This window comes from Lynx canadensis, chromosome C1 (assembly GCF_007474595.2).
Source record: "Lynx canadensis isolate LIC74 chromosome C1, mLynCan4.pri.v2, whole genome shotgun sequence".
Lineage (NCBI taxonomy): Eukaryota > Metazoa > Chordata > Mammalia > Carnivora > Felidae > Lynx > Lynx canadensis.
The window spans coordinates 15,836,387-15,848,773 of NC_044310.1; the positions used below are offsets into that span (position 1 = coordinate 15,836,387).

Genomic DNA, 12,387 nt, shown 5'->3' on the forward strand with positions numbered 1-12,387 from the left:
AACCGACTGAGCCAAGATTTGAACCCTGTACGAGATTTTTAATGCATTAAATCTTAATAACGTTCATGAACTTAGGTGTTAATTATAAGTGCCAAGATAATGAGTTACAAATGAGTTAAATATGTAAGTGCTTTAGAACAGAGCTTGGCACATAGTAGGTGTGTAATAAAACATGAGCCATTACTATATGAGAGACAGTGTGGCTTAGTGGTTAAAAGCTTAGCTTCTGGAGTAAAATTGCCATTCACAGCCCTGTGACCTCGTGCAAGACTACAAGGCCTGTCCTCCTCCCACTTCACTCTCTTGGGTGCACATGGGTACATGACCCCCACCCCCCAGCAAGAATGTTCTCCCTCTGTGGCTTGGGCTAAGCAAGCCCTGCGGGGTCAGGGTGGGGTGTTGAGCAAGGGGCAGGAGTGGGCTCCTACACCGAGAGAGGGTGCTTGTGAAGGCAGCGCTGCCCTGTGCTGGGCTGGGCTCCTGGGTGCTGGGTGGGTGGGGCTCTGTGGGCCCCAGCGTGGAGGCCGAGGGCTCAGCCACAGAGGCCCCTTGTGAGCAGGCACAGAGGCCCATTGAGAGTCCCCCAGCCCAGCCCCTGGCCTCAGCCCCATGGCCCAGCGCGGGCGAGGAGGCCGGGCCTCTGCCCAGGAATGTGCCCGTTCCTGGGGGAGGGGGCCGGGATGCCACAAAGCCCCTTTCTCCTAGGCTCTGGGAAGGGCTCGGACCCTCCTGCCTGACCCCACCCCCGCCTTCTCCAAGACCAGGGGTGGGTCAGGGTGAGCACCCTCCCTCTTCCACCCTGAACTGCCTCCCTGTGGCCAGAGCCTGAGGGTTGGGGCAGAAGGTAAAGTCCACTCTGTTCTAGGAACAGCCCCCAGAACCGAAGGTACCGTAAGTGAGTGAAGCTGCCTGGGGATGGGTGTGCTCTGGGTGCCTGCCCCGGCCAGCGCTCTCCCTCCTGGCCCTCATTCTGACCTCATCCAGACAGCCCGCTTGGAGCCACAGGCTGGAGGGGCAGGGGGCCAGGAAGTGCCTGCACCTAGGTGGGGGTGAGGAACGCACACCTGACCACGCCAGCCCCGCGGCAGACTATCTCACCAACTCCCTGCTCAATGGAACTTGTCCGCCATACACCCGGCCCCTGAACCCCACGCCCGAGAGCCCTGGGTCCCTTGGGTGGGCCCAGAATCAGCCAGTCCTGAGGCGGGTACCCGTCACCTCCAGCCTCTAGGGCCTTGCTCCCTGAGGGGTTGCTGTACCCGTCCCAGCCCAAGCAGTGCCTGATGGGGCGGGGGGTGGAGAATGCCAGGGTCCCCGCCCATCGTGTTTAGGCCTGGAAGCCCAGATGGGGCCTGGCTGTGTCCTGGGCAGGGGCCGACCAGGTCCCCACTCCCAAAAAGAAAGTTGCCTCTGAGCCTCACGTATGACAAAGTGCAAGCTAAGGAGGAAGAGGAGAGGGAGAAAGGACAGCGCAGTGAGAGCCGGGAGAGGGAATGGGGGGGGGGGGGGGAGGGAGCCTCCCCCCAGGCTGTCTGGCCTCACTTACTGGGAGGAGATTCCTCACCAGCCACAGGAGGGTGGCCTGGCCGGGGCCTGCAGAGCAGAGCCACAGTGAGGGGGCCAGGAGGGACAGAGACTGCAAGGGAGGTGGAGGGAACCAAAGGGAGAGACAGAGACATGAAGAGACAGAAAGAGACAGAGGAAGAAAATGACAGAGAAGCAGAGAGAAAGCAGGGGAAGAATGAGAGCAAGGGTGAAACAGAGGCAGAAGGGAGAGAGGGAAAGAGAGAGAGAGAGATACAGAATGAGACAGGGTGATGCACAGATGAGACAGATACAAAGAGGAGAGAGATAGCCCAAGGCAGGGGAGGAGGGGAGCAGGAGACAAGGAGACAGGCCAGACAAGAGTGGAAACAGAGAGACGGGTCAGAAGATGGAAAAAAACTGGGTGAGGGGAGGTGGGCAGGGGTCGCAGGGAGGAGTCAGAGCCAGGGGCCTGTCTTTTGGGTGGGGGTACTGGCACACAAAAGGGGGGTGATGGGGCAGGGCTGGGGCGAGCCTGCAGCAGCCACAGCCTTATGTGAGGGAAGTGGCGGGCGGCGGGGGGGGGGGGGGGGTACTATCTCAGAGGCTAGGATCCAGGGTGTGGGGCTGGTCCAGAGCCCAGGCAAGGGGCATGGCCAGGTGTGGCCCCATCTTGGTCAGGATGGCCCTTGCTTCCCAGCGCAGGGAAGGCACTACCCTTGGGCAAGGCCGAAGTGGGCACACGGAGAGGCCGGGAAACTCACTTGCTGTCTCCAGGGCTTCGACTCAGCCCAGCTGGCTGGACCTGCCCCAAGGGCAGCAGGCCAGCGCCAGGGCTGGGCCTGGAGGGTCTAAGGCCCTGTGTCTTCCCACGGAGAGGCCCCACTCGCAAGCACGGGCCCTTCCCAGCCGCTGCTCCCCCATCCCTACCGCTTCCCCTACCTCTGACCCCCCTGTCCTCACAGCTGCATCTCACAGGGGAGGCGGGCTGGCAAGAACCCCTCAGAGAGGGCAGAGCTGCCGCGGTGGACAGGGGAGGGGCCGTGGATGTTTCCAAATGGACAGTACGGACCGGACCAGGGCCTCAGCAGACAGGCCATCAGCACAGTCCATTCTAGGGTGTGGGATGTGTGCACAGGCCCCGCCCAGCTCCCAGGCATCCTGCAGCGCTGGAAAGACCTACATGTGGAAAAGCTTCAGGCAGGCTCTGAGTCCCGGGTGCTGGGAGGTCACAGTCAGGACCAGGACACCTAGGGGCCAACCCTCCTGTCTGCACGTTGGCAGGTAGGACACGACCCCCTCGCATCTGGATGCCCCTGATGCACCAGTCACACAGGGGGGCGACCCCCACCCCTGCAGAAGTACAGGCGCGTCACCGTAGGCGGCCCTGGATGCAGTGAGGCCACCCAGTGGTCCGCCTGAGCCGAGCTCCATCCTTGGCCCTGACGGCAGAGTGCTCAGCGCTGGCTTCCAGAGAAGGCAGCAGGAACCATATGGAGCCTCGGGGACTTGTCACTGGGTAGTTCCTTCTCTACCCAGAATCCTGGGCTGGGAGGAGGCAGGGACTGAGTCCCAGTGCTGGCCTGGCCCCGGCTCCACTGTGCACCAAGTGCCAATGGAAGGAGCAGCTGTTGGAGGCCTGGTTCTTTCTCTCCACAAAGCCCAGCCCTCTTCTCCAACCCAGGAACCCTTGGCTTCCCAGAGGTGACCCAACCCGAAGGCAGGGTCTCTCCCAGGTCCAAGGTGAGGCTATACTTCCACCCCCTGCCAGCTCCGTCGGCCTGCCCACATGTCCTATGCCACAGAGCGCCTCTATCTGCCCACCCCTGCCTGGGGTCCCCAGCTCAACACCCCCAAGAAGGGATCTAGGAAGGGACCCCACAGCTGAGCTTTGCTGGGAGACGGGAATTTTGCTATTCTGGGTACCTGTTACACGTGGGCGCTTCCTGCCTGCTGTGCTCAGCCCTGTCCCTGTGGCGCAGACGACCACAGAGCTTGGCTGTCCCCAACCTTGCAGGGACCTGCCAGCCAGTCCACACGACTGTTGCTCAGCAAGTATAAAACCACCTGCACGGCAGGCCCACGAAGCCATGGAGGCCCTCAGCCCCAGAGACGGGACCCCTGCGGCGGGGAAGACCTTGCCCAGGGGGCAGGATGGGGGCCCTCAGCAACTTACCCATCTGAAAGTCCCCGCTGCCTGGTTCCCCACTACCCAGGCCATCTGCAAGCAGAAGAGAGACTTATGTAGCAACAAGTTCTTGTTGAGTACCTACTGGGTGCCAAGCACCGTTTGGGGCACCTGGTACGCCGTGCGGAAGGGCATGGAAGCACAGAGCCGTTGTGTCCTCCCCACTGCCCAGGGATGCCGGCTTGTGAAAGTCAGCGTGGAAGCCTCCATCAGAGAGGGTGTGGGTCAAGGCTGCACGGTGCGGGGCCTTGACGGTCTGTCCGTGCTGGGGTGGAAGGGGCCCCGTCACACTGGCCTTCGCAACGGGGCCAGGAGGAGGTGCGGTAAGGGGAGGCGGGAACTGTCCTCTACTGTGCCTCGTCTCCCTCCTCCCTGCGAGTCCCGATCATCCTGTGCTATGAGGACACAGCAGTGGCAGAGGAGCAGCCACGGGCCCTGTGAGCCAGCAGGGTCACACAGGTTCTAAGTGGAGGATCTTGGGGTCACTGGGACCAGGGCTTAGGATGCACACGGCTCTCAGCCCATCTCTTGAGGCACCCCCTTGGGCAAGCTTCCTGGGGCCTCTTTAAGGACCGGGGATGGGGGGCGGGGGGAGAACCCTGGCTCCACCCCTGACCTCCTCCACTCCACACCACCAGAACCCTCTGCTCACCTCCAGAGGCATCGTCAGCCAGCAAGTCTTCGTCATCAGAGATGTCTGAGTAGCTCCTGCCGGCCCGGCCCACCGTGACTGTCTCTGCGTCCTCGGGCAGCGATAAGCCATCATACGCCCGCAGCCCATGAGTCACCTGTGGGAGATCACACAGCCGACCGTCACATTCTCCAGCCTCCACCATGCAAAGGATCCCTCCCCTCACTTCAAGGGGGACCCAGAGGCCTACCCCAAAGCCCTGTAGTGGTTAAGTCAGATGTGGTTTGGCTGTGAGAGTCAGGCTGGGGCTGAACCACTATTTTTGACTCAGTTTTGCCAAAGAAAGCTCCATTCGCCCCCGGAGGCCTCAGCGCCCAACCCTGCGCATTCACTGAGTCTGAATGAATCCTCAAACAAACAGATGATAAAGTTAAAATCACTTTGGTAACTGATGACTGACTCCTCTCTTCCTTTGGAGAAGGCAAGGGTCATCCGGAATACGCAGTAGTAGACAGGGGGACACGGACAGGTAAAGGGTGACCTGGAACAGCAAAGATGGGGGACAGAGGCAGGAGGAAGCATGGGTGGGGGACAGAGGCAGTAATCACAGGTGAGTCCACCGAAGCTGCCGTCTGTGATAGCCGCTCCCTCGCACGCCATCTCAACCACTTCTTTCTGCCTCAGCCTGGCTTCCAAAGCTCCAAGCCATGGGGAACACATTCCAGCCATGTTGGAGAGCTGGCTCTGGCATCTGTGGCCACACGGACAAGCTCATCTGTGCACACAGCCGAGGGGGTGGACCCAACAGCTGGGTTGAATGGGGGCAGGACAGGCGTGGTGTCAACTCTGTATGACCTCAGGCTGATGCTGAGCCCAGCACAAGTTCCACCTCGAGCTCCCATTCCACAGAGGGTCTGCTGAGACCCTGCACCTTGCAGGCCAGAATAGCAGGGCCCCAGTGGCCACAACACCTGCCTTTCTCACGGCGGGCTATGGGCAGTGAATGCCTCCTTCCTCTTAGACAAGATGGAAATGTTGCCAAAGGAGTTTTATCAGCTAACGCAGAGAAAAAACAAACCCGGAGGAGACCAAGGAAACCCCAGAGCCCCTAAGCACAAGTGTGCATGGATTTGCTGTGGCCCCATAATGCACGTCCAGCCCCAGATGGCCTGGCCTGAGAGTCTCAGGCCCTGCCTGGCCTCAGCCCTCTCTGGAGAGCCCAGCCCAGCCAGAAGGAAATGGTCTCGCTTTTGAAAACAAAACCTAGCCTTCACTGGCCAGACAAGGTGATGGCAGCAGGAGAGAGGCCCAAGGAGGAGAAGAAAAACAAAGAGATGGTCAGTCTCTCTCCCTCCCTACACCCCCCAACTTCACCCAGCCCGTGTCCTGGAGCTCTTGGCCTTTTCTCATGCTAGTCCCTCTGCTGGAATGCCCTTCCTTGCTTTGTTTATCTGGCTAAGTCATCCTCCAAAATTCGGGTAAACATCACCTCCTCCAACTGATCAATGAGAAAAAGGAACAAATAACTGATATTCACAGCAACACGGATGAAACTCAGTCACAGTACAGTGAGCGAAAGAGGCCAGACACAAAAGACTACATACCGTGTGACCTCATTTATAGGAAACTCTGGGGGGGGGGGGTGGAATTCTAATCTACAGTTACAGAAATGTCACTAGTTGCCCGGGACCGGGGATAGGGTAGGCTGACTGGGAAGGGCCACAAGGGAAACTTTTGGAGTGACTGTTCCCTGGGTATATACATCTTATCATTATTGAATGGTACACTTAAAATGGGTACATTTTACTGTATATAACTTATACCTCAATAAAGATGCCTAAAAAGAAAATCTCAATAAAATTAAATTAAAATTAAAAAAACAAAGAAAATCTCCTCTGGGAGACTTTTTCCTCACTCTTGCCCTTTACGGTCACCTCTGTCCCCACCCAGGCTGGGTTCTGGGTGCTTCTGGGCTCACACTGTAATCATCTGTATCTCCATTGGAATGGAGGCAGGGACTGTGATGAATTCATCTCTACCTTCTCAGCACCCCGTGTTCAATAACTACCTGAAGTAATAAATGAATGAATGAATGAGCGAATGGTCAAAAATGTCATCACCTATTAATTCTAGCTGCTTCCTGAACTTGACTTGCTTTGGAGGTACCACCTGCCCCCACAGAGTCTATATGCAATCTCCCTTCCTAGGCTGGGAGCTTCCTCCTCTACTGGTTGCCATTTGGTCACCTTCACGTCTGCAGTGCTATGAAGTGTAGTATAAGGTCTACGTTGCCCACACCTTACTCTCTGCTATGGCCCAATGCCCCTTCCCCTCCAACCCATGGGCAAACACCTCCTCCTGTTCCTCTTCCTTCCCTACCTTCTCTCTAGACAAATGTCCATCCCAGTCCTAGGTGGCCAGTAGACCTCTAGACCATGCCCACAGGGTCTGTTTCCAGGAATGAGCTTCACAATCTCCAGGAGCTGGTGAGAAATTCAGATTCCTGGGGCCCTTCTCAGCCAGGTGGGAGGGATGAACTGGCATGTGCTTAGAGAACTCTAGCACTCACTGGCTAAGAACCACAAGATCAGTCCGTGAAAAGGCTTCCCCCTCCTTCCCTGGCTATGGGTAGAAGGTAATGTTCCCACCAGGTGGGAGATGGGTCCAGAGCAGGCCCTGACTGACTTCAGGGGAGTGTGAGGCTAAGGCTGGTATAGGGGCACAGACACCGGGCAGAAGAGGTTAGAGGGGGCAGGCTTGGATCCTCCCCACCTGGGGAGGGCTCTCTCTCTCTCTGTGTCATTCCCACACCCTCCCCATCCCCATGCAAGCCAGGCCATGGGAGGGGGAGCATGCACAGGGCACAGAGATTCCCAGTATCCCCTAGACACTGCTGTCTGGAAAGGAAAACTCTGGTGGTGAGCAAGGTCCAAAGCTTCTCCCAGGCCAGGGCGGGGGTGGTGGGGGGGAGGTGACTCGAGACCGGACAGGAAATAGCAAAGTGAGACTCAACTTGGAAAAAATGCCAGGAACACACATCTGCAGTGAGAGGGGTGAGAGAATCCAGAGCATGTCGGGGCCTGGAGAGAAGCCCTCCCACCCCAGGGACTCCAGGGAATGGGCCCTTCCACATGCCAGCCTGCCCTTGCTTTCAGCCCCCTCCCCAGGGCCCGAGGCTCTGGGGTCAGATCAGGGCCTGTAGCAAGGGCTGAGCCAACAAGAGCAGAGACTTCATTTGTGCAAAGCTGAAGATCAAAAGGTTCTAGCAGCTGTATTTCACATCTGGGAGGGGAGATGGAACCAGACCGGAATGAGGCTCCCGGAAAGAGCCCAAAGGAGCCTGAGACTTGACCATAGAAGAGAACTTGGATTCAGATCTGGGAAGTCTGGGCTCTACTTGAGAATAGAAAGACCTAACATTTATTGAGCACCTACTACATACCAGGCACTTCTTTGAGGATTTTTATAAATGTTAACCCAGGTTACAGGTGTTCAATAGGCCACTGCAGGGATGGGAAAATGGGGCAGTCGGATCATCTGCTTGAAAATCTAGCAGGTGGCAGAGCTGGGACTTGACCTCTGGTGGTTTGGTTCCAATGTCTAAGCTTTTGCCACTGAGCCAGAACTGACCGAGGTCACTGAGAGTCATTCCCACAAAACCTTTCAACCACAGTGCTATTTTACAGTTTACAGAGCATTTCCTCAAACTTGGGGTCATTAGACCCTGACAATGACTGCCTGAGGTGGCTGAGCAGGTATGAATGGCCCCCCTTCACAGAGGAGGTAACAGCACCCCCCTCTCCCCCCAAGTAACTTGCCCAAGATCACAGGGGACCTCTGGGTTCTGCACCTGCTGACCAGGAAAAGAGGCAGGGCTGAGGCTGGGCCTCCAGGCTGGCCTTGAGGCGTAAGCAGGGGGCAGGGCCAGGACACCCAGGGCTGGCCGGTTCCCATCCCCAACCCAACCCGCTCCCAAGATGGCCCACAGGACACCTGAGCTGCCAGCGGCCTGAGCCCATGCAGTATATGCCTAACACCTCAAGGAGAGCCATCGGTGGCTCCAAGGTCAAAAGCAGAAATAGAACTCAGGTTTCCTGCCCTCCAGCCCATCTCCGGCTATAAGAAAGCTTGGCTTCCTCCCAGAGGAACCCAGTATTCAGGCAGGCATTGGAGCCGGATGGCGGGACTGGAAAGGAGGGGTCCAGAAGGCCGACCTGGGCCAGAGAGGAAGGAGTCAAGCAGACAGGAGGATTTTCCAGACACAACAGGTTCCTGGTGGGGGAAGTGGAGGCAGCTGACTCATACAGGCCAAGGCCAGAGGACTGTTCTAGTGTGCTGGGAACAATTGCTAGGGCAGGGGTGTGGGCATAATGGCCCCCCAACGGGTGGCAGGAGGTGGGGGAACCCAGACAGGCGGGGAACTTTTGCGAGACAGCCCCCTGAGGCTGGGTTGCGTCCAGGCCTTCCTGGTAGGCATGAGCATGCACATGAGGCTCCAGGTTCAAGTCCCGCAGAGATCCTCTGGGACAAGGGACAGAGGCCAGAACCCTCCTTTCCCGGCCTGGGTGTGGATGCCGAGGGATCCAAGGCTAGCTGAGAAGAACCCAGGCTGGAGGTGAAAGGTCGAGCCATTAGAGAGGGGTAGAGAAGGCAGAGAAAGTCTGGGGTGCAGGGGAAGGTGCAGAAACAGATACAGGATATAGGGTTTGGGGGTTTCAAAGGATTGGAGTTTTCAGTGAGGATTGTGTAGATAAGAGTTTCTGGTGCTGCTAAAATGAAAGCTGGAGGAGGACGACGGCACGGCGAAGGGATGACAATAGGAGCTGGAAGACTCCATCGGCGGCTGTCTCCGCACCAGGCCCTCTCCTCAACGCTGTGGGGACCCCCTCCGATAACCCTTGCAGCCACCATGGGAGGGCCGGCACTACAGGGCCGCTATCCCTCATCTGCAGCAGGGGAAACGCAAAGAGCTCTGAAAACTAAGAGTGTTTCCTCTTCTTTGTTTTTTAAAATAAGGTTACAACAAGCTCATTTGGTGCCAAGTCTTGACCTGAACTGACAGGAAGCGGTCAGTATCCTATTTACTTCACCTAGGGTGAGCAGGAGTGTTTTGCCGCAGCAAATGTTAGTGTGTTTCATTACGGGGTGTTGCTCCAGACTCCTCTGAGTTGTGCTCTCACACGTTCGATGGCACCTTTCTCGAATCTGAAAACTTCTGAATGCCGATGCACATTTCACTCCCGGGTTTTATTTCCATTTTGCAGATGAGAAAACTGAGGCTCACCGAGGGTCACCGGTGTAAATGAAATTAAAAGCACAGGACGCGCTCCGCTTGAAGGCTTGTATACAGTAAGTGCTCAGTGAGCGTCAGTTAGAGTTAGTCCCATGCTTGGGGCACAGAGTAGAGGTGAGGGGTGGGTATGGGCAAGAGGTGATGCATGGGGGGGGGGGGCATGGGCTCAGGCCCAGGGTCAGCCTCCAGGTCTGGGAAGAAGGACAGGGCCCGGCCCTGCTGCCTCAGCTCTGGGCTTGCTGGAGGGGTGGCGCCCAGGCTCGAGGTGACGGCAGAGCTTGGTGCCGAGGCTCGAGTTATCTGCCTCCTCCGAGGCTGACTCGGGGCCGACAGGGGGACTCGGGGCTGCTCCAGAGCCATTATTCCCGCGACGTGGGCAGCCAGCCCATCACCCCCTCCCCGTGACCCAGGCTGGGCCGAGCCCACCACAACCCACGCAGCTGGGCAGGAAGGTCTGAGCACCGCAGTCCCCAGGGGGGCTGCAGCTGCCCAGGGCAAGGCTCCAGGCATCTGGGCCGGAGTGAGCTCACTCCATCAAAATCCAGAGCCTGCGTGGGGGCGGGGGACGAACGAGCCCCTGCCTGCCCACCTGCCTCCTGCCAGCACAGACTGCCTCAGGGCCCCCTCCCCCACCCATGGCCCCGGAATCTCCCGGGAAGGACACGCTCCTACTCTGTTATGATACAGGCTCCCACGTAACCCCATAACACGTGCTCCCAGCTCTGCTACACCCTAGGCCCCAGACACAGGGTCAAGGTGCCCTGCCCCACCCCCAGGCTGCCCAGTGCCCTGTCCATGGGCAGCAGACGGCAACAGGGAAGGAATCTGTCGGGGCAGCACTTTGTTGTGCAAACTGCCAGGGGCGGGTGAGCCCGACACAAAGGCCAAAAGGCCTTTAATCCCCTGGCAGGCTAAGAGGGGCGCCGGGCCGGAAAGGAGGTGGCCACAGCCTCCTCTGGCATGCCTACACTGCCCGTGCCACTCGGGAGGCCTGCCAGCTTCCCACACTCAGGCTCCCAAGGTGCAGGACCTTCTCCAGCCTGAGTTGGCCAGATGCCCCAGATAAGGAGAACGGTGGAGGCACATCAAGAGCTCACTGCACGCAGGTGCCAAGATAAGGTTTTTACAAGGCTTATCTCATGCAAGACCACAGCTCCAGAAGGCAGATACTGGTGCTTCCCCACACCCCCACCCCCGCCAGTCTACAGATAAGGAAGTTCAGAGACGTGAAGTCACCTACCCGAGGTCACACAGCTAAGGCAGTGGAGATCCAGTTTGACGGCAGGACTCCCTCTTGTGTACTCTGCCACCTTAGAGGCGTAGCAGCCTGCAGGCCCCTGCTTCTGACCCCAAGGCTTGTGACCTGGAAAGTCTGCATTCCAGCCAGGGCCGCGTTCAACAGAGAACAGCGGAGCGAGAACCTGACGTCTGGGGTCCCTCGTCCCAACTCTGCCCCAAAACTCACCATGTGGCCGTGGACAAGCCCCTTGACACCCTTCCCTTCTAGCAAACTGCAGCGAATCCCCACTACATGCGCTCACCTTCCACACACCAGCCATCTCTGCTGTGAACAAAAGTACCAGGAGGGCAGTGATTTTCCTGTTTTTATCGTTGCTGCATCTTCAAAACAGAAAACACAGACTAGGTGCTCAATTAATATCTGCTGACACAGACCGACTGAATGACTGAACGAATGAATGAACAAGTGAACTTGCCCAACAACCCTGAGGTGGGAATTAGGCCATCTGACACAAGAAGAAAGTGAAGTTCAGAAAGAGAAAGTAGAGACTTGCTCAAGATCACACAGCAAGAAAGTGCCAGAATGATCTCTGAACCTCAGTTCCCCATCAATAAAATTGAGGCCACTAATACCTCATCCCAGGGGAAAATGGGACCGAATCACATGATCACTGACATGGTTAATGATCCCTCCAGGCCTCAGTTTCCTCAATGATAATGTAGGCACAAAAACATCCTGCTTTGTTTGACTCTTTCCCGGGGCTGTTGGGAGAAGCAAGGGGAGTGGGGGCTGACTTGTTCTGGGAGGCGTGGCCCTTTCGCGGGTGGGCCTGACATGGTCTCTGCCTATACAGGTAGCTGGGTTGCGCCTGAACGGGTCTTTTACCAGCATAGCCACCTAAGAGCACCTTATGGGTCTCAGAGATGTGGCCAGTGGGGCAGAAGGTGGACTCTGCTCAGAGATTCCTGATTTCAGGCCACTTTGGCCACCTTCTAGCTGGGTAGCCTCAGCTTCCTCACCTGTAAAAAGGGGATAATCAATCTGACCTGCCACAAAAGGTTCAATTCAAGCCGCTTTGACCTTTACTTACTGAGCACCTACTATGTGCTGGGTCCTGAGGATAAAACCGGGAAGTAGACACAGAGCTCTGTCTTCCTAGGGGAGACAGACTATTAAACCGAGTGATGAGAGCACAGTGCATGGAGAACTCTGCAGAGGAAGGGCAGGGGGCTGGGAGGGCCCAGGGGAGGGTCCCCTCACTAACCGAGCTTGGCGAAGGCTTCCCGGCGGAAAGGACAATTCAGCTGGGTCTGAAAGACGGTCTTGGGTGGAGAAGGGGCAAAGTGCCTGCACCGGGCAGAAGGGAGGGCACGTGGTTAGGCCCAGAGGTGGGATTGTGCACAGCCCCGAGTGGGCTTCTCCACCAAAAGAGCAGTCTCTCTTGGCTGTGCTGGTCACAGAGCCCCAGTTTGCCCAGCTCCCCCAGAGTCCCTGCCCCACAGACACCCCAA

General features: G+C 57.5%; 1 protein-coding gene across 11 annotated transcripts in view; it reads right to left on the reverse strand.

Moving 5' to 3' along the window:
- Positions 1–12,387, reverse strand: part of HSPG2 (heparan sulfate proteoglycan 2) — a 99,438-nt gene that overhangs the window by 60,937 nt on the left and 26,114 nt on the right. For all 11 annotated transcript variants that reach the window (XM_030328220.1, XM_030328216.1, XM_030328219.1 and 8 more), the window contains exons 2-3: positions 4,365–4,500; positions 3,701–3,745 (exon numbers count right to left, since the gene is read on the reverse strand). In XM_030328220.1, the coding sequence (XP_030184080.1) occupies positions 3,701–3,745; positions 4,365–4,500 (181 nt within the window). The remainder of the gene's footprint in view (positions 1–3,700; positions 3,746–4,364; positions 4,501–12,387) is intronic.